Source organism: Oryctolagus cuniculus, chromosome X, assembly GCF_051225735.1.
Source record: "Oryctolagus cuniculus isolate XC-2025 breed Fujian yellow rabbit chromosome X, ASM5122573v1, whole genome shotgun sequence".
Taxonomy (NCBI): Eukaryota; Metazoa; Chordata; class Mammalia; order Lagomorpha; family Leporidae; genus Oryctolagus; species Oryctolagus cuniculus.
Genome location: NC_142888.1, coordinates 111971413 through 111994074, shown reverse-complemented (window position 1 = coordinate 111994074; position 22662 = coordinate 111971413). Strand labels below are relative to the sequence as shown.

General features: G+C 42.7%; 1 protein-coding gene across 3 annotated transcripts in view; it reads right to left on the bottom strand.

Moving 5' to 3' along the window:
• PABIR3 (PABIR family member 3) overlaps positions 1–22662 on the bottom strand; it is a 75980-nt gene that overhangs the window by 51970 nt on the left and 1348 nt on the right. For 2 of the 3 annotated variants that reach the window (XR_016227964.1, XM_008273232.5), the window contains exons 2-4: positions 21679–21824; positions 18875–19064; positions 7234–7312 (exon numbers count right to left, since the gene is read on the bottom strand). Coding sequence is in view for 2 of the 3 variants with exons in the window: in XM_008273232.5 (XP_008271454.1) it covers positions 7234–7312; positions 18875–19064; positions 21679–21727 (318 nt within the window). In the remaining variant the exon portion in view is untranslated. Of the gene's footprint in view, positions 1–7233; positions 7313–14138; positions 14277–18874; positions 19065–21678; positions 21825–22662 lie in introns of those variants that run through there. The other variant, XM_089324265.1, reaches the window with a different exon arrangement.

Here is a 22662-nt window from a genome sequence, read left to right as displayed (position 1 = left end):
TCTATCTAGAAAATGTGTATATAAAAAAGGGATCTGTTGGGCCAGCATTGTGGCGCGGCAGGTGAAGACGCTTCCTGCAGGGGCCAGCGCTGTGGCATAGGGGGGTAAACCTGCCGCCAGCAGTACTGGCATCCCATATGGGCGCAGGTTCCAGTCCCGGCTGCTCTTCTTCCGATCCAGCTCTCTGCTATGGCCTGGGAAAGCAGAAGATAGCTCAAGTGCTTGGGCCCCTGCACCCACATGGGAGACCCAGAAGAAGCTCCTGGTTCCTGACTTCAGCTCCGACCATTGTGCCAACTGGGGAGTGAACCAGCAGATGGCAACACATCTCTATCTCTGCATCTCCTTCTCTGTGTAACTCTGACTTTCAAATAAAATAAATAAATCTTTTTTTTAAAGGCACTTCCTGAAACCCCAGCATCCCATAGGGGTACCAGTTCATGTCCCAACTGCTCCACTTCCAATCCAGCTCCCTGCTAAGGCACCTGGGAAAAGTAGTAGAAGATGATCCAAGTATGGGTGGAGACCCGGGTTTAGTTCCTGGCTCCTGGCTTCAGCCTGGCCCAGCCCTGGCTGTTGTGGCTATCTGGGGAGTGGAAATGGAAGATCTCTATCTGTCTCTCCCTCTCTCTGTGTAACTCTTTCAAAAAAATAAATAAACAAGTAATTTTTTTTAAAAAGGAGACTATGTGACAGCTATGGGTTATTGACTTGCCAGTAACTCAGACTGGCCTATTCTACTCATGTCCTAGGATTGATATTTCAAATAATTTTCTAATACAAGTCAATAATTCTACCAGCTGACCCTACTCATGAAAGTCAGGAAGCTCTTCTGAATAAAACTTACATAAGATATATTGGATATATGGTTTGTTCCTATACAGAATAGTGTTATGAACAAAATGCTAGAATTTTTCTTTCAAGCATCTACTTATATTAAATATGATCATGGTGGTAACGCATGTAATATACTTAGCAGAACACCTGGCATGTATCTTCATTATTCAAATGCCCAAAGAGTTCACAATATATAATCTGAAACACTAAGGTTTATAAGGTTCATAATCTAATTGAAAAGATGTGTTAATCTGAACTGAAATATATCCATATATTCTGCACAGAAATTACAGTACTTGAGCTGTAGTACAATGGCATGTTATTTAAAAAGAAAATAGAACTACATAGTGTGGCAAACTGTTCTAAATTAGTTATCAAAGACTTCTTGGAAGAGATTATTTTTAATTGATACATAAGGGATGGGAAAGAACCAGTTTAGTTTCAAGCAAAGGCTTAGAATTTCTTATTGGAAAACTTCATCCAGGAAATCATGAGAAGATTGCCTGACGGAAATTGATAACATCAGCAGGGATGTAGTGAGAAAGGTCTGGGGTAAGCAGGATTTAAACTTGAACTACAAAATCATAAGCCACAGTAAGTTTTTTTAATTGGACAAAATGTAGATCAAACATCTGTACTAGAATGGCTGATTCTTTAGTAATGTGGGCAATCAATTGAAAAAACAAGGCTTCTAGAAGAGAATTCTACCCAAAGTTAAATATTAAGGTGGTGTTTGCAAATGGGATTATCTTAGATAATTTTTCAGGAAACACAGTATTGAAATAGAAACAGAGTTTCCTGAGATGTCCATAAACCTCACGGGTATCTTTTGTGTAAATTTCCCATTGTGTCTTTGTCTTCCACTCTAGGGGAAAACATCCTCAGAAGGAAGCAACTGTACCAGCATCAAGGAAAGATGTCACCATGTGAATGCTCTTGTGTTTGGGGGGGCAGGGCTGGGGGTGGGGTGGGGGCCCTGGGGTAGATGAAGAAATTAAGAGGAAAGACCAACCTTAGTTTCACTTAAAAGAAAAATCACAGAAAACTAATATTGTAAAGAAAAGACATCATATTAAAAAAAATTAACTTTCTTAGGTTTGCTATTTTTAACCTGTTTCCTACTATAGTTGCTAGAAACAAAATGTTTAGAAAATCCTGAATGAAAAACTGGACGCTATGTTTAGAAATGTCTCTGCCTGGTTTCAGAAATGATTTAAAGGAGCTTACAATGGTACTTAACACAAATTGAGTGCAGGCTAGACAGGCATAGAGTAGAGCCAGGAATGGATTATACACTTGCTACTGGGTGGGCCATAAATTGGATTTAGGGTTTGTAGCTGCCAATGTGCAAAATTAAAAACCTTATCAGATAAATATCAGCAGCCATAAAATTAAAACAGCTGAATCGCTCAAGAAAAACCCAGCCTTCCCTGCTAGGGGGATGACATGTTCCTCCTGCTTCCTGTGGGACAGGAGAGGGCAGGGACAGAGACATGGTGCAGCTGCACGCAGACGCAGAAGTGCCAGGAGAATTCCTGGCAGAAGGGTAGGGACCCTGCATGTCTGAGGAGATAAAGCAAATGGCTGGTTTGGAGGGAAGGTAGAGCCCCAACAGTCAGAAGATGCCCTAGGGTTTCAGTTCATTGGAAAGCTTGCAATGATTTCTCTAGAGTGCTGCAGAAAATATTTGCACCAATTAAACAAAAATAATTTTGCGATAAGTCTTATATAATGCTTGGGAAATATGCATCTTTATTTTTGTGTAAGATGAAACCCATGGTCCTTCAATGTCCTCTGCCACAGTGATGTTTTCTAAAACATCATTTTGCCTGTATTGAAATACATGGAAAGCAAAACCAAATTTTTAATTGTGGTAAAATATGCACAATATAAACTTTATAACTTTTAAGGGTAGAGTCCAGTAGTGTCATGCTACCAATCTCCACAAGTTTTCTCCATACCAGTTCCTCCCTCCCAGCCTGTGTCAGCCTCCATTCTGTTTTCTATCTCTGTGAATTTAACTAGTCTGGGTACCTGTAGCACCACTTTTAAGGAAGTCAACAATGGAATTGACCTCGTAAACATATGGTGAAAAACATTCAAATACTATGGAGAGGAGCCAGTGCTGTGGTGCAGAGGGTTAAAGCCTCAGCCTGCAGCACCAGCATCCGATATGGGCATCGGTTTGAGTCCTGGCTGCTCCACTTCTGATCCAGCTCTCTGTTATGGCCTGGGAAAGCAGTAGAAGATGCCCCAAGTCCTTGGGCCCCTGCACCCACGTGGGAGACCTGGAAGAAGATCCTGGCTCCTGGCTTTGGATCAGCCTAGCTCCAGCCAATGCGGCCATTGGGGAGTGAACCAGTGGATGGAAGACCTCTCTCTCTCTTTCAAATAAAATAAAATAAAATAAAAAATTTAAAAAAAAACAAATAGCATGGAGATATACAAAATATAAGTAGAGCTCTTCCTATAATTCCTTGCTCCATACACATCCATCTCCACATCTGTAAATACATGTGAGATCATGCTACTCATAGATTCTGAACCCTGGCTCTACATACTAGGTACATAGGCTAGTGAAGCAGTCAAGGAAGGAAGAGTGGAGAAATGGAAGGCACCTGCATCTCTGATAGCATCACTGAACTGCTAAATGAACCAGCCCTGAAACTTCCTTTCCTTGGAATGTATTATTTGTGATAACAAATGTTCTTTATGTTTAAATCTTTTCTAATTGAATGTTGTTGTTTCTACCAAAAGCATTCTTATTCTGACTTTCAAATAAAAAATAAAAACAAAAACAAAAAACTTCCAACAAGGAAATGTCTAGTAACAGATAACTTCACTAGTGACCTCTAATCAAACTTGAAGAATCAACACCAATCCTGCTAAAGCTCTTCCAAAAATAGAAGAGGATGGAAATCTTTCTAATGATGCTTTAAAAATATTTATTTTATCTAATACAGAGTTTTGAAGGGTGGGGGAGAGAGAGAGACAGAGAGAGAGAGATTTTCCACTCACTGGTTCACTCCTCAAACGGCCTCAATGGCCAGGGCTGTGTCAGACCAAAACCAGGAATCAGGAGCTTCACCCAGGTCTCCCATGTGGGTGCAGGGGCCAGAGAGAGAAAGGCAGGGGGCGGGGGGAGAAAGAGAGAGAGAGAGAGAGAGAGAGAGAGAGAGAGAGAAGTCTTCCACCTTTTGGTTCACTCCCCAAATGGCCATAATAGCCAGGGCTGGACCAGGCTGAAACCAGGAGCCAGGAGCTTCTTCTGGGTCTCCCATGTGGGTACAGGGGCCCAAACCGGCACCCATATGGGATGCCAACATTGCAGACAGTGGCTTAACCTGCAACATGGCAGCGCTGGCCCTGGAAAGCTTTTGATTACAGATTCTATCTTTCGTCATAGGTCTGTTGAAATTTTCTATTTCTTCTTGGATCAGTTTGTAATTTGGGTATTTCTAGGAATTTGTCCATTTTATCTAGAAAATCTAATTTTTTTGGCATACATTTGTCACAGATATCTTTCATATGATTTTTTAAAAGAATTATTTATCTTACTGTAAAAACAGAGTTCTTTTGTGGCCAGTTCACTCCCTAAAGGGCTGCAACCCAGGAGCCAGGGATTCCATGCAGGCCTCCCACATGGGTGGCAAGGACCAAAGTACCTGGGCCATCTTTTGCTGCTTTCCCAGGCACAGAAGCAGAAAACTGGATCTGAAGCAGAGTAGCCAGTACTAGAACCAATGCTCTGATATAGGATGCTGGCATTGCAGGCAGCAACTCAACCTGCTGTACCACAATGCTGTCCCCAATGGCCAGGGCTGGGTCAGACCAAAACCAGGAATCAGGAGCTTCACCCAGGTCTCCCACGTGGGTGCAGGGGCCCAAGTAGTTGGACCCTCTTCTTCCACTTTCTCAGGTGCATCAGCAGGGAGCTGGATTGGAAGTAAAGCAGCCAGGACTCAAACTAGTGCCTACATGAGATGCTGGTGTCACAGAGAGTGGCTTTACCTACTATGCCACAATGCTGGCCTCTCTAATATATTTTATAAGGTCAGCATTACTCTTCAATGAAAGCCAACAAAGTTAGCATAAGAAAACCCACAGACTAACATCTCTTATGAACACAGATGAAGAAAGATTTACCCTAGTAATGCAATGGGGATTCAACATGAGAAAACCAATGCGATGCATCATATGAATAGAACAAAGGGTATAAAGCATGTGATCATCTCAAGAGATACAGAAACAGCACTTGAAATAATTTAGTGTCTTCCATGCTGAAAACAGCGCCATATAGAAAGACAAATAGGGGCTGGCGCTGTGGCACAGCAGGTTAACACCCTGGTCTGAAGCACTGGCATCCCATATGGGCGCTGGTTCGAGACCCGGCTGCTCCACTTCCGATCCAGCTCTCTGTTATGGCCTGGGAAAGCAGTAGAGGATGGCGCAAGTCCTTGGACCCCTGCACCCACATGGGAGACCCAGAAGATGCTCCTGGCTCCTGGCTTTGGATTGGCGCACTGCCGGCCGTTGCGGCCAGTTGGGGAGTGAACCATCGGATGGAGGGCCTCTCTCTCTCTCTCTCTCTCTCTCTCTCTCTGCCTCTCCTCTCTTTGTAACTCTGACTTTCAAATAAAAATAAATAAATCTTAAAAAAAAAAAAAAGACAAATACCTCATTCTCTTCCTTGTATATGGAAGCTAAAAAAAATCTGAAAAAAGGATGGGAATAACTAGAGCTGAGAGGGGTATGGAGTTTAGATAATAGGTAACAAATAAGTTCCTAGTGTTGGAGTCAGTGCCTGTGGTGTAGTGGGCTAAGCCTTCACCTACAGTGTCAGCATCCCATAATGGTGCTGGTTCGAGTTCCAGCTGCTCCACTTCCAACCCAGCTCCCTTCTAATGTGCCTGGGAAAGCAGTGGAAGATGGCCTGAGTACTTGGGCCCCTGCACCCACGTGAGAGACCCAGAAGAAGTTCCTGGTTCCTGGTTTCAGCCTGGCCTAACCTGGACTGTTGTGGCCATTTGGTGAGTGAACCAATGGATAAAAGATCTCTCTCTCTGTCTCTTTCTCTCTCTCCTTCTCTGTCTATATCTCTGCCTTTCAAATAAATAAATAAATCTGAAAAAAAAAAAAAGAACCAGAGCAGCCAGGACTTGATGGTCTAATATGGGATGCCAGTGTCACAAATGGCTGCTTAAATCGCTGTACCACAACACTGTCCCTTAGTTAAAAATAAATAAGTAAATAAATAAATGCTCAGCAAGTAGGAGAAAGGAAATTCCTTAAAATGATAAAGGACATTTACCAAAATCCCACAGATAATATCACATTCAATGGTAAAAGACTGAAAACTAAGATCAGTAACAAGACAAGGATATGTGTTTTTTGAAACTAGAGAGAGGTGGTGGTTGGGCAACATTGTGAATGCATTAAATGTCACTGATTGGTACACTTAAAATAGTTAATTGAATGTTATGTGAAATTCACTTCAATAAAAAAATCATAATGAATCATTTATTCATTTTGGCTTGCTGATCTACAAGTATATTTCCTGTGTTTACAGGATAATTAGCAGAAAAGAATTGTTACTTAGAGATTTCATTATAATACCATGAAGAACAAATTTTATTTACAGTTCAAGATAAATGTGAGATAAAAGTCAAACTAAAAGCCTGAAAACAACTCTTGGGAGAGCCTGCAAATTTTCCTCTCAAAGTTAGAATGTTCTTTCAAAGAGTGGAAGCCAGATGGTCTTATACATAAAAGCAAATCTCAATGTTAAATCCATATGGGATTTAAAAACTAATTCTGCTACAGCTGCATTAAAGCCATCCTAACTGTAGTTGTTGTGTTTATTTTGCCTTCAATAATGTTTACAGCAGAGTTTCTCAAAGTGAGAACTTGTTAGAAATCTAAATTCTCGGGGCTGGCACTGTGGCACAGCGGGTTAAAGCCCAGGCCTGCAGTGCCGGCATCCCATATGGGTGCCAGTTCAAGTCCCAGCTGCTCCCTTCTGATCCAGCTCTCTGCTATGGCCTGGGAAAGCAGCAGAAGATGGCCCAAGTCCTTGTGCACCTGCGTGGGAGACCCGGAAGAAGCTCCTGGCCATTGCGGCCATCTGGGGAGTGAACAAGTGCATGGAAGACCTCTCTCTCTCTCTCTCTCTGCCTTTCTGTAATTCTGCCTTTCAAGTAAATAAATAAATCTTATATAAAAACAAAAAAGGAATGCAAATTCCCAGGCTCCACTACTGAATCAAAATCTCTGGGGGCAGGATCTGGCTGTCTGTAGTTTAGTAAGCCCTCCATGTGCAGGTGCAAGTTTGAGAACCAATGGTTAAGACCAATAAGCAAGTCTTGGGCAAGCAGGCTACTATAAGCATTTCCTTACCAGACATTGTTGGCTCATAAATGTTGAACTATTTCTTCTAATTCTTATCGCTTCATCTTGGAACACCTGTGAATTGTCCCTAAGAAGATAAAATAAAAAAACCTTTGTCATATAAAGTCTACTACAAAATATTTTTCAAGAAATAAGATTTCAAATACTTAAAACAGCAATGTCATTAATGTAAATGGCTTCTTGGTGGAGACAGATGTATAAATGCAGAAATTAAAACACACACACACACACACACACACACACAGGCTTAGTTACCTGAGCCTAAACAAGTCTCCATGTAAGATAAAGAATTCTCAAGCATGTCACTTTACCTCTAATCAACCATGCTACCAAGAATAATTTATTGTGACCTTGGAAATACATCATTTTGGTATAAATTTGTATATTATTTAAATTTATGATCAGAGCTACAATGTTCAAGTAGCAAATCCCTTTAAATGTCCAAACTTTCCCATGAAGAAAAGGGATAACAATAGCCAGGGTTGATAGAACAGATTATTCAGGTATGTTTTACTTGGCCTACATGGTAGCAAAAATGTTTTTTTTTTTTATTTTTAATTTAACTTCCTTGAAAGATAGAAACTGACAGATAAGAGATCTCCCATCTGCTGTTTCATTCCCTAAATGGTCACAATAGCTGGGGTTGGGTTAGGCCAAAGCCAGGAGCCAGAAACTCAATCTAGGTCTCCCACGTGGGTGGCAGGGTCTCAAGTGCTTGATCCATCATTTGCTGCCTCCCAGCGTGTGCATTATCAGGAAGCTGGAATCTGGAGCAGAGCCAGAACTTGAACCCAAGCACTCTAATATGAGATGCAGGCATCCCAACTGCATGTTAACCTCTGCGTCAAACACCTGTCCCTTAAGATATTTTTTAACTCATTGTGCACCCTGAGAAATCTCACATGAAAAATCCAGATTCCAGATTTCTGGCTTTTATCGAAAAAAAATGTGTAATATTTTGCAACATTGGGCCACATTCCCACACGGCAACAACAGACTGAGGGTGAGCAGCTGCTTCCTACTGAAGACGGGGTGTGTGTCCTCCACCCTCCACTTTGACAGTTGTTCACCCAGATCATCTCAGTCCTATTTGAGCTGGTAACCCTGCAGGAGTCATCTTTTCTTTTTTGTGTGTTTTCTGCTCATTCTTTTTTATTTTGAAAGAGTCTCACACTCATACGAAGTTACAAAAAAAGAATATGGACGGTTCCCATGTGAAATTCATCCACATTTCTCCCATGATAGGAAGAAGTAATTTTGAACACTTTCATTCTGCTATCTATATCCAATCACGGGCCAGTCTCTTGGGTTTCACTTCTATACCCTCTCTTAGATTCATCTGATTCTTTTCAGGCTCCTTGCCATTTTCCTTTTTCACAGACCTCACAATAGTTTAGCTGGTCTCCTCACCCCTGTTCTTTGTCTAACCTAACAGACGACTAGAACCACAGTCTGAAAGAAAACTTGCTATCCTGCTCACAACGTTCAGCTGTGTGCTGTTCACTGTCTTCTGAATTCACTTATGTGCTTGACTATGACACGCAAAGCTCCCCACAGGTTGGCTCTAGACCTCTGTAAAATTTCAAAACAAAATCTAAGGACCAACATACAAGGGTCTTCAAAACCTCACTGAAGATGCGCATTATGAAAAAACTATGGGCAGATTTAAAAAACTTTTTGCACTAAAATAAACTCCATTCCACTTTCCACAAACTTTTTGAAGTCCCCTCAAACAGTTGCTACTTCTTTCTTTTGCTAAGGTCATTTAAAAAATCTAGCCATCAGGTCCTGCGTTGTAGCATAGCGGGTAAAGCTGCCACCTGCAATGCCAACATCCCACATGGGCTCTGGTTCGAGTTCCAGCTGCTCCACTTCTGATTCAGCTCCCTGATAATGGCCTGGGAAAAGCAGCAGAAGATGGCCCAAGAGATTGAGCCCCTGCACCCACGTGGGAGACCCGGATGAAGCTCCTGGCTCCTGGCTCAGCCCTGGCTGTTGGGGCCATCTGGAGAGTGAACCAGCGGACAGAACTCTCTCCCCTGCTCCCCTCCTCCACACTTTGTCCCTTTCTCTGTAACTCTGCCCTTCAAATAAATAAACCAAATCTTTTTTAAAAATTTGACCATCTATCAACATTGTTTCACTTATAAAAGGACATTTTGGTATTAAAAAGAAAAGTAGAGGACTAACAATCTCAGTATACAATACAGTCCTGGCCAGGAAAAGATAATTAATAATTATGTAACAACATAGTTACATATTCTGCATTTGACTTTGTTAAAACCATGGACTGGTGCAAACTTTACCTGGGTTCAGCACTGATCAGCAAATAAAAATTTGGAGGCCAGTGGTCCAGGCAAAGATGACCACTGGGCTCTCTGGGATACACCTATGCTTTTCTGTTACCAAATCTGTTAAAAACATACTTGAAATTCTGTCGCAGCCAGTGGGTCCCCTTTCTTCCACTGTGCATCCTATTGGTCCCTTAAAGCCCATCTCAAATGCCTCCTTCTCCATGAATATTTTCTTTATTCCTCACCAATCTCACTGAGCTGTCTCACGCTCTTTGCATTCTGCTAACACTCTCTACCTCTCTAAACACTTATCTTACTCTACTATACATTTATATCCATTGAGTATTTATTTTTCTTGTTAAATTAAAAAGTATACTGAGCCTCGATATACATCTTTGGAGCATGGTAATTTGCATATATCACATGATAACTCAACATTTTATGAAAGGATATATGGGTGGGTCTAATTTTGATTTCCTTTCTGAGTCATTTTCCTTATAAGAACAGCAATTTGTTCTAACAGTCACTTATAAGGAAATTTGAGGAGCCTAATGGGTGACATATTTCCACTATCTTCTGTGTATATGTGTAGGGGGTGGCTGGCAATGATGTTCTCCCCTAAATTTCTGTCTGTTGGTTTCATTTAATAAGATGGTTATTGAAATAAATAACAGAGGCAGCATGTACCTCAAATGATATGGATCATTCAATATGAATTTACAGAAATCTAGGTGGGGGGCCAATGTTGTGGCACAGTGGATTAAGCTGCCACCTGCAGTGCCAGTATCCTATATGGGTACTAGTTTGGGTCCCGGCTGCTCCACTTCTGATCCAGCTTCTCACTAATGTGCCTGGGAAAGCAGTGGAAGAGGGTCCAAGTGCTTGGGCCCCTGAACCCACATGGGAGACCTGGAAGAAACTCCTGGCACCTGGCTTAAGCCTGGCCCAGCCCTAGCCATTGTGGCCATTTGGGGAGTGAACCAGCAGATAGATAGATAGATTCCCCCCCCCGTAATTATTTTAAATAAAATAAATAAATCTTTAAAAAAAAAAAAAAGAGGGGCCAGCGCTGTGGCGCAGTGGGCTAATGCCCTAGCCTGAAGCGCCAGCATCCCATATGGGAACCAGTTCGAGACCCAGCTGCTCCACTTCCGATCCAGCTCTCTACTTTGGCCTGGGAAAGCAGTAGAGGATGGTCCAAGTCCTTGGGCCCCTGCACTCGCGTGGGAGACCCGGAAGAAGCTCCTGGCTCCTGGCTTCGGATAGGTGCAACTCCGGCCGTTGCGGCCAACTGGGAAGTGAAACATTGGATGGAAGACTTCTCTCTCTCTCTCTCTCTCTCTCTCTCTCTGCCTCTCCTCTCTCTGTGTAACTCTGATTTGCAAATAAATAGATAAATCTTTAAAAAAAAAAAAAGAAATCTATGTGATATCCAGAACTGAGATAAGTGCTTCTTCTGACTTGGAAAAAGTGAAGGTATTATAACCAGGTTGATGTTCAATGCCCTACATTGAATGATTATCAAGCAGCTCTGTCCAAACCACAACAGATTTGTCAGTTACATTCCCAAAGCAATCCTTTTTTCATGACTACTCTTTTCTCCCAGATTTGTTAAGAGTCCAGTAAGCCAAATTATAGGAGGGAGGGGCAAATTTATCTTCAAAGGGCCAGATACTAAATATTTTAAGCTTTGTGGGACGTACAATCTCTGTTACAGTTACTCATCTCTCCTTTTTTTCCTAAAATAAAGATCATTTATTTATTTACTTGAATGCCGGCATTACAGAGCGAGAGAGACAGACAGAGCTCTTCCATCCTCTGGTTCACTCCCCAGATGGTCACATGGCCAGGGCTGGACAACGCTAAAGCCAGGAGCGAAGAGCTTCTTTTGGGTCTTCCATGTGGGTGGCAGGAGCCCAAATACTTGGGGCACTTTTCATTACTTTTCCCAGGCCATTAGCAGGGAGCTGGATTGGAAGTGGAGCAGCTGGGACACAAACTGGTGCCCACACGGGATGCTGGTGTTCCAAGCGGCAGCTTTATCCACTATGCCACAACATCAGCCCCTCAAGTCTGTTCTTATAATAGGAAAGTAGCCATGGACAATAAGTAAACAAATGAGCCTGGCTATATTCCACTAGAACTCTATTTACAAAATCAAATGGCAGGCTGGATTTGGCCCTTGGGTTGTAGTTTGTCTTAGCATTGAGGCAGTAACAATTTAAATACAGGGTCAGGCAAGAGGTTATTAAAATCAGGAGGCATTGGCAGGAATTCAAGGATCTAATCCTTAGAAAAAGATCACTATATTTAAATATAGTTATTGACACCAGTAATTAAATCAGCCAAAAACTTGGGGCAAGCAATGTAGCATAGTAGGGTAAGCTACTGCTTGTGTCCCCAGCATCCTATATCAGGGTGATGGTTCAAGTCTTGGTTGCTCCGTTTCCAATCTAGCTCCCTGCAAATGTGCCTGGGATAGAAGTGGATGATGGCCCAAGTGTTGGGTCCTTGTCAACCATGTGGGAGACCTGGATGGAGTTCCAGGTTCCTGTCTTTGGCCTGGCACAGCTCTGGCCATTGCAGCCATTTGGGGAGTGAACCAGCAGATGGAAGATTTCTCTCTTTCTCTCTCTGGGTCCCTCTCTTTGTCACTCAGCCTTTCAAATAAACAAATCTTTTTTCTAAAAATTCAGCTGACTATAGGGGAAAAAAGTATAAAGAACCAAGAGGTTCAAAGCTTTAAAATGTATTTATATATTTGAAAGGCAGCGAGAAAGAGAGAGAGACAGAGATATCCCATCTATTAGTTTACTCCCCAAATGCCCACAACAGCCAAGGCTGGGCCAGGCTAAAGCCAGGAGGTGGAAACTCAATACAGATCTCCCACATGGATGGCAGGGACTCAAGTATTTGAACCACCACCTGCTGCCTCCCAGGGAACACTGTAGCAGGAAGCTGGAACTGGGAGCACAGTAGGGATCTAAACCCAGAGATTCTGATATGGGATGTGGGCATTTCTAGCAGCATTTTAACTGCCAAGCCAAATGCCCATCACTCGAAACTTTTGACATTGATATTTTTAATGTAAGATATATACAAAACAGTGCAAGAACTTCTCAAGGCCGGCGCCACAGCTCATTTGGCTAATCCTCTGGCTGCAACGCCGGCACCCCGGGTTCTAGTCCCAGTTGGGGCGCCGGATTCTGTCCTGGTTGCTCCTCTTCCAGTCCAGCTCTCTGCTGTGGCCCAGGAGTACAGTGGAGGATGGCCCAGGTCCTTGGGTCCTGCACCTGCATGGGAGACCAGGAGGAAGCACCTGGCTCCTGGCTTCAGATCAGCACGGTGCGCTGGCTGTACTGGTCATTTTGGGGGTGAACCAATGGAAAAGGAAGACCTTTCTCTCTGTCTCTCTCTCTCTCTCACTGTCTAACTCTGCCTGTCAAAAAAAAAAAAAAAGAACTTCTCAAAAGCAGTAATACTGTACTAATGAGTTTACATGTAAAGAATCTAATTGTATTGAAGAACAAACACTTAAGGAAAGAGTTTAAGGAATGTAATTCAGTAAATGCTACTGCAAGAAATATATAGGACCTTTACATGCAGGACACATTAAGAAAAGTTACGTTTTTTCAATTGGGCCTATCTGAAGCTGGAGCTTTTTAAAAAATATTATTTACTTGAAAGGCAGTTACAGAGACTTAGAAGCAGAGAGACAGAGATTGAGAGAGAGAGAATGGATCTTCTATCTGCTGGTTTACTTCCTAACTGGCCACAACAGCCCAGGGCTAGGCCAGTAGCCTAGAACTCCATCCAGGTCTCTAACATGGATGCAGGAATTCAAGGACTTGGGATATCTTCTGCTGCTTTCCTAGGCACATTGGCAGAGCCGGATTGGAAGTGGAGCAGCCAGGACTCAAACAGATACCCATATGGGATACTAGCTTTGCAGACAGCAGCTTAACCCACTGTGCCACAATGTTGGCCCCATCAACAAGCAAAATTAGAAAAAATTTTGAAAGGGCCTGGTGCTATGGTGCAGAGGGTTAAAGTCCCAGCCTGCAGCGCTGGCATCCCATATGGGTGCCGGTTCTAGTCCCAGCTGCTCCACTTCTAATCCAGCTCCCTGTTAATGCACCTGGGAAAGCATTAGAGGATGGCTCAAGTGCTTGGGCCCCTGTACCTATGTGGGAAACCCAGGAGAAGCTCCAGGCTCCTTGCTTTATCTCAGCTCTGGTCATTGCAGCCATTTGGGGAGTGAACCAACAGATGGAAGACCCCCCCACCGCCATCTGTCTCTACCTCTATCTGTAACTCTTTCAAATAAATAAAAAAAAAAAAGAATATTGCTTGAAAGAGGTGTAAAAGTAGTTAGTAGGCTGCAAGTAGAATCTTTACTTCCAGGTATAGTTTAACAGGACACAGGACAAAAGGAATTAGAGGCCCAAGTAAGGAAGTGAGAAAAGTGAGCAGTATACAGACAGCTGAAAGAAACTGATGTAAATATGAATTCAACTACAGCTCAGTGGAATCTTACTTCAGAATAACTTCTCTGGGGTTAGGCATTTGACATAGGGATTAACACATTGCATCCCATACCAGAGTGCCTGGATTCAGTTTCCGGCTCGGCTCCTGATTGCAGCTTCCTGCCAAGGCAGACCCTGGAAGCAGTGGTGGTGGCTCAACTGGGCTCCTTCCACTTGCGTGGGAAATCTGGATTGACTTCTGCCTCCCTGTCTTGTCCTCTGTCCCCTACCTCAACTGTTGTCGGCCTTTGAGGAGTGAATCAGAAGATAGGCGCTTGCTCTGTCTCTCTCGCTGCTTTTCTCTGTGCCTCTCATATTTAAAAACTTTTTTAGAAAAGGATTAACTTTTCTGGTCGCAGCCTAAGCTCGTTACAGCAGCACCAAATGTGCCCTCAGGTCATTTGGGCAAGTTCTCCCACTTCAGGCATGTCATACTCATTCCTGTCACTTCTTCTGGTGAGCCATGGATACTGGACTTGTCTGCTTTCCAATTTGTACGTCTTTAACTCCTACTAGATAAACATGTTATTAACCACCACTTTTACTTCGTTAGTCTAGATATTATGCTATGGAATTTAAGACTATAATTATACTCTAGCATAATTGAGGCCAGCCAGTGGGGCTGGAGTCTGTGGCCCCTTCAGACACAGGTAGAATGCCCTTCACAAGCAAGCTGTCAGCTGTGGCTGGAAAGCCTGTCTCCAGACCAACTGGCATCTCCCCCACTAATAGCTTCTTGTGCTGCATGTGTGACCTTGCAGCCTTAAATCACATCTTCAGGGTGGGTGCAATCTTTCACTCAGAACTGTCAGGAGAAGGGGCTGAGCCCTTGGTGGTGGTGGGGGGAGGGGCCAGACTGGTTCCAGGAGATCCAGGCTATCTTGTGTGACCTTATGGCTTTAAATCACACCTCCAGGGTGGCTGCCATCTTCCACTCAGAGCAACCAGAGAAGAGGGCTGGGCCCCTAAGGAGATGGACAGTCTCCAGAAGACCCCCCCACTATCTCCCTGAGTCCCAAGCCAATCAACATCCATATGTGAAACTCCCTGTTCAGTGGGCACCCCCCAGTAGGATAACCCAATGAACAGCTAGTAATGCCTTAAAAACCCGGGACACTGCCTCAAAGCCAGTGTCCTGCTCTCCTCCCAGAGCAGATGCTTTCTCTGTTGCTTGCCAATCAAATAAAAGTTTCTGCCTCTTTGCAAATTGTTTCCCGGCTTTTTATCTCTATACTAAGCTGAGGAAAAGAACCCATGGGACTCGTCGCTCCGGCAACCGCCCTCCCCTTGTGACCGGTAACAATAATTTTTTTAAAAACCCTTCAATTCCTTCATATAACAAAGCAAGGCAGAAGGGATAAGACAAGATACGCTGCCTCCCTAGTATGTTTCATACATTAAATGGATCCACATGATCCTTCAAGTACAAGTATATACTCTCCATCATCTATTTGCAACCTGTTTCTTTTCATGAAGACTGACAACAAAACCAGCATTCTTCCCACTGCTCTCTTCTACTAGCAGAGTGGGTCCAATAACAATTGCTTTATTCCCACAGTGGCATTAGAGCAAAATGCTGACCTTATAAAATGTTTTTTTGCCTCACAATATAAAGACAGCACTCCATCTTTATTTTTCTATCTGCCTATTTTGAAAAGGCAATGTATTATTTTTTGGTCAATTTTAGTTTGCTTTTCATTTTGTAACAATTATCCCCTACCTCAAATGACCTGAAAACTGCATGTCTAGTGTTAATTCGTATACAGGTTGATTAGTAGTGACCAGAACACTATGAGTCTGGAGACAGGCCCCTACTACTGGCTCTGTTGCTAACTTTGTCATTTTAGAGATGTATAAGCCTACGTTTCCTCACACGTTCAGGAAGGAAGATAGATCTGGCCTCTGAGTCCCTCTTGAATGACCTATGATCTAGCAATACAACTATCAATTAGTATGATGTCCCAAAAAGTGCAAAGAGAAGACTGTGTAATAAATGCATTTTTCAGGCATTTTCAAAATATCTAGAAAACCATACTATACTGTGACACAGGATCCAAGATCACATTTTTTTTTCTAAGATCACATTTTAAAAATGTTTTACAAAATAGGGAGAGATTCAAGATGGCTGAATAGGGAGAAGCTGCACTGACTTTAGCCACAGATACCCGAAAAACAAAGGAAAGACCAGATTTCCAGGGGACTGAGAGCAATTTTCAGTGGCAAATGGACAGAACAGAATAGAGACTCCATGGGGCAGTGAGGACAAGGACAGACATACAGCCTCTGCTGCATGCAACAATTCCTGCATATTCACAGCTGGTGCCTAGCTGGGAGGTGCCTGCTTCCCAGGCAAGGTGAGGAGAGGCTGCCACCGCCTAAAGCCAAGGGCAGCTTTGACAGAGAGAGAATTCCACAGTCCTCACTGGCTTTGAGTCTATCCTGGGGAACAGGCAGGGGGCTGAGAAACTACTTGACTCCATGAAAGAAAACCATCTTGGTTCTCTCCTCTCCTCTCCTCCACCAAAGGGCCAGCCTAAACTTGCTGAGGGGGAGCTGTAACTCACCTCTGCCCCGACCTGCAGTACGGCAGGCAGCTCATGCCGGGAACAGGGCAGCATGCAGGATGGAGAGCAGACCTCCTGCACCCTGTGACTGTGAGAGTTCAGGGCATAGGCCACAGAGCTGAGAGCGACATGCATGGCCACTGGGTTCCTTCCTGTGTACCCACACGATCAGACTGCAATAACTCGGATTCCCTGTGCACTGGGGACAGATCTCCCAGAGCGCTCAGGGGATACACCATAAAGTGTGTCAATGTTCTATAGGGACCACGTGCCTGCGCGGGCGCACTACACAGGCACCATGAGTTCACACTAGACCGTGAATCAGATGGTTCACTTTGGCACAGAGAAGGGCTGGACTGTGAATCTACTAGCCAGCTCCAACATCCCCTCCCCCCTTGTTGACTGAAGCCAGGGGTGTTACATCAAGCCCATCATGGGTGTCACTGTGGACTGTTACCCCACCCACAACAGCAGCCAGAGCTCCCTGGAACTCTAAAGCAAATCTCAGGTACTCCACTGACCCAGAGAAGCACTTTTCAAGAATAAAGCTTTTGGGCCGGCGCCGTGGCTCTCTTGGTTAATCCTCCGCCTGCGGTGCTGGCACCCTGGGTACTAGTCCCGGTTGCTCCTCTTCCAGTCCAGCTCCCTGCTGTGGTCCGGGAGGGCAGTGGAGGATGGCCCAAGTGCTTGGGCCCTGCACCCCATGGGAGACCAGAAGGAAGCACCTGGCTCCTGACTTCGGTAGTTAATATATATACTATAATTTTAATTTTAATGATGTAACTATTTTAAAATTTATGTGAGTAAAATGGACTTTTCATTGTTTATAGCCCTTGCCTATATCCCTACTGTACTACAGTCTTATTAATTTTTACCTGTTGAACTCTTTATTTAATGGAACATTAAGCTTTTGACTATAATGTAAATTTTAAATATCTAAAAAAAATTTAGAAAAGAAACAGAAAAAAAGAAAGAACTGCATCTATGAACTACATTGAATCTCTTCTCTTTGTATTAGTATCATGTTCACATGAGAATTTATGAGAACTAAAATATATGAATAACAATCTTTTATAATGCCAAACCTTTGGATAAGTACAGGAAAATACAGCTAACCATCATTTGGTACAGTGTTTTTAAATCTTTGTCTCATCAGGACTCTAACGAGTGTTTTTAGCCATTTTCCCCTAATCACTCCCTTCCATGAAATTTTAATACCAGATATATTGTATATATGTTTATATGCAATGTATACATGTGTGTTTCATGCATAAAAATTAAAATTTTTATCACACTCCCCAAGAATCAATTTCTTCCTCTCTTGGGGGGAATATTACCCACTGATAATATGTAATTTAAGAACTAAAGCTTCTGTGGGGGCTGGCATTGTGACATTGCAGGTTAAGCCACCACTTGCAACACTAGCATCCCATATCTGAGTGCTGGTTTGAGTCTCCAATACTCTGCTTCTGACCTATCTTCCTGCTAATGCACCTCAGAAGGCAGCAGAAGATGGCCCAAGTACTTGGGCCCCTGCCACTCATGAGGGAGGCCAGGATGGAGTTCCTGGATCCTGACTGTAGTCTGGCCCATACCTGTTGGTTGTGGCCATTTGAGGAGTGAACCAGAAGATGGAAGATCCATCTCTGCCTCTCCCTCCCTCTCCGTTGCTCTGCATCTCAAATAAATCAACAAATCTTTTTCAAAAAAGAAATCAAGTTTCTGTGATAGCTAAACTTTTTGTTTCAAGAAAAGCTAGGTGTAAAAAGGCTCAAGTTGATCTGCTTGGCAACTATTTCCATCTTGAATTTGCTGGCAGTGAAGGTCCAAGGTGGCAAAGCTGCTGAGAGAATGACAAGAATTACAGTCATGGTAGAACGCTCAGTTTCTTCAAAGGAGTGAGGAAGAGATGGGGTGAAGTTAGGAACAAAAAGTCGTTCTCCACACCAATTGTTTGCTGCTTGGGGGTCCAGATGGACTCTGAGGAGAAGATGTTCAGGAGAAGCAACGTCAACCTGGGGGGCAGGGGCGCGGTGGGGCAGGGTGGGGGTACAGGGAGTTGTTGAGGTCTTTTTCTTCAGGTCTGCCCACCCCACTTCCGCTCAGGCTAAGGGCACCAACAGCAAGGGAGACAGATACCTACGGAACTTCCATTAATAAAAGGATAGGAATACTATGGGAAGTCACTTTCTTGAACACCTGCCCCCAACCCACTTGACGCCTCCATTTTCTCAACCCTGCTCACCCAAGTCCATTGATCATAGGGGCACTGCTGGATCTTCTCAGGATGCTGCTGTCTGTGTTCTCGGTATTCGGTTGCAGTTCCAAGTCTACTTCCATTTTATCCTGGACTCTCTCAGAGTCCAGGATGAAACCACTTCTTAGCTGGAAAATCTCAAGACTCTCTGACTCTCCTTCACACGAGGACCCGTAGACTTGATGGGAGATGATATAAGAGACAAAGGAGAAAAGGAGAAAAAGAAAGCTGTTAGATGAATGGGAGTGCTCATGCTCACATCCTTAGCACCCCTGGCAGCCCCACCACCACTGGCACAAAGTTGTGAAGGACTGGCTCCAAATACAATGACACTGAAAAGTTTCCCACCTTTAAGCCTTTAATGGGAATAAAAACTTCATCTCAGTCACCACCAAGAAGCTTTCTTTATCTCTCTCAGTCAAAGCAAATCCATATAAGCCTTGACTGAAAAAAACGAGAAATACAATTTCCCCAGCCTCTGAGATTCAGGCGGGTCACCCCCCTTTGCGCATGCCCCCTTGATGAGACAACACTTACTGTGCAAGGAAGTAGCGTCACGTTAGACGCTTTTTGACAGCCTTGACGGGGCACTTGCACAGTTAAGGAGCCGCCCCCCGACCCCGCCCCGCGCACGCCCAATGTTCTGCCTTCCTCTCTCAAACTCTGGCTGTGTGTGTTTGTTACTGTACTAACCCTGGCATAATTTCCTTTACTTTTATTTAGAAAGAAAGGTTTGGGACGAGTGAAGTGTATAGGATTGCTGGCTTTTCTGCTCTATGTCTAATACTCAGTTTTCTCTTTTGGCTGTCCCCTATGTCTGCCGCCAAGAAGCTTGTTAGCTTGCTTGATGTATTTTTCCAGGCTGTAACAGCAGACACACTATATCTTTGTAATTGAAAAAAAAAAAAAAAAAGCTACAGCCTGAAAAGAAGAAATTACAAATTACACTCATGAGCACGTAGGGTCTTGGTAAGGTGCCAACCTATTGAACCAATTTTGCATACATAATGTGGTTTCATTTAGCTTAAAGATACAGTATGTACTTTTACATTGTATGAAATCTGGCTCCTGGCAGCTATTCATCTAAGAAATAAAGTCTTCAGAAAATTCACAAAGAGTTAAAGTAGTGAAGCTTATTTTAAATATCTCTGAATTCAGGATCCATCCAAGTCAGAGTTTCCATTTCAGATGGGATGGAAGGCTATATATGCCCAATACTGCTGTGGCTCATAACGCCCAAAGAACAGCCCTCTAGAATTTTCACCACTAATTAATGAGACATATGGAGTACTGAAATCTCACCTCTATGCTAATGTAAATCACACATCTTAGGAAACCAGCAGAAAAGGTAAATGAACCTACTGAAATGGTAGTTATTAATAAAAATAGTCCATAACAGTAGTATAGCAATTTTCAGCTTGCAAAATGTTTCACATACTTATCTCAATTGGTTCAATCACCAACCCTGCTCAGCTAATCAGTGGTGAATTTAAAATAATGGGATTGTCTTGAGGCAGTTCGTGACAAGTTATGACATGTAAGATCATTATCATTTATTCTTTGCCCATGCTGGGACTAGAATAGGAAAAGCTTGATTATATTAGGCAGAATTAGATTAACTGAATCATAGCCATGAGGATGATTTGGAGTCTCCATTCCTGATGTAAGACAGGTTAATAATAGTTATCATTTACTGGACACTTATCATGTGGCTGGTACTGTCCTAATCAATTTAAAAATGTGATTGCATTTAATGCTTACAACAATTCTGTGAGGTCGGCACCACCACAATGCCCATTTTTCAAAGTAGGAAACCAAAGCCCGGAGGGATTACTCAAATTCCAACTACTAAGTGGCAATGCCAAGAATCCCCTGTCTTTCTATTCAAATAAAAGCACAGATAAGGTACCTTTGAGTATCTCCCTGGACTCTATTTTCTGTCTTCACAAGCATGTAATAAATACTTATTGAATTATTTTATGGATAATTTTTAAATAACCTGTCCTTCATGGTTGCTTTGTAAGGTAGATAAATCATTTCCGTTTTATAGTTGATAAAATTCCAAAGAAATTAATGGCACATAATTAGAGAGCAGAATTCATGCTGATACCAATAGCTCCTGAAAGCCGCTGTTAAAATCCCCAGGGTACTTGGAAAGTTTACAAAAATTATAATTAAAGCTGGGTGAAGTCAGGATGGATACAAGAGACAGTGGTTTTAGGCTGAACAGAGGCTTAAGATTAACCTGTCTGAACAGCAGAAAGATATGGGGTACCGCAGTGAGCAAATAGACCTTACCTCCATTCTACTGCTCATTTTACTTTTAAAAGAGTTTGTTAATATTTTTGGGTAGCAATAAGGTTGAATGAATATATTTTAAATGGATAGACAAAAATCTCATGATGCCTAAGTGTTACAGATACTTAATTTTTAAAAATGTAATTACAATAACACTAAGAAAATAGATCAAATAAAACGATAAGGAAAGAGCAAACCAGAGACCACATTTCTAGAAAAAGAGTAGTAACATGAAATGACTAAATATATGAGATGGCAACAAGTCCCCAGCTATTACCAAATAGGAGGAACTATCTTTTGACTAGAGAACAGCTACATGGCAGGAACCCAAAACCTGTAGATACAGACAGGATTCGTAGTACATAAAGAGATTCAAATACCTAAAGGAACAAGTCCTACAAAGCCAGAGAGAATTCTGTATGCTGCAAGGCAAACATAACATTTAAATAAATCACTTTTACTTCTCATTTCTGCCTACACATTATTACACCAACCTGGCTGCATTTCATGATCAGCTGGTCCTGTTCCGTTGCAATGGGCCATGATCTTGGACCTCCGGTTTACTCAGATCTGTATGTTGGCACTTCCACCACTCTCTCTGTATGTCCCAGTCTGCTGCCATCTGCCCCAGGCCTCTTACCTATAAGAGGTGTCTCACAAATATGTCATAATCAGCTCTTTATTTTACCAGTGGTCATGGAAACCTTAAAGGTACATTTCAACTTGTAGTTACTACAAGAGCAAGTCAAACACAAGTTGAATCCAAGACCACAAACCACAAACACCCCAAACTTCCCAAAAGAGTTACATGAAAGGTAAAGGAAACTAGGTAGGCAAGAACAGGATGAATCAAATCTCAAAATCATAGTCAAGGGAACACCCTTCTCACATATCCTTGAGCTTCTCCTAAACAGTTAAGCTCCTGAAAGTTAGGGAATCTAAATTGTTTGACTCCTCAGAGTTAGGGATTGTGCATGCGTTCAACAAATTACTGCTTAATAACTACGTGTGCACAAAAGAAATGTATTCTAATTTTCTGAGCCGGTGGGGGATGGATAATGCTGAGGCCTTGAGATTCAAAGAGATACACGAATTGCCTAAAAACAGTTTCCCTTTTCTAATCTTCCTGACAAAAACACAAGCAATTTAAAGGGATCTACGCAAGCAGAAAGCATAAGCATTGAGGAATAAAATGATGACTGGGTGGGGTGAATTTAATATGGGAAAATTCAATTGTAGAGGCAGGCAAAACCATTTTTGTTATATTTTGAAACCAATTTCCTAACTATTACATTTCCTATACTTGGTAAGTATGTGTGATTAAAGCAATACAAAGGCCTTCTTTACCCCAGGACCATTCAAGTGGTAAGGATTAAATGGGCTAATATGCTAATATTTGTACAGCTGTTTAGAACGGTACCCAGCACATAGTAAGTGCTATGTAGGTGTTTGTTGAATAAATAATTCCAAGCTTCACA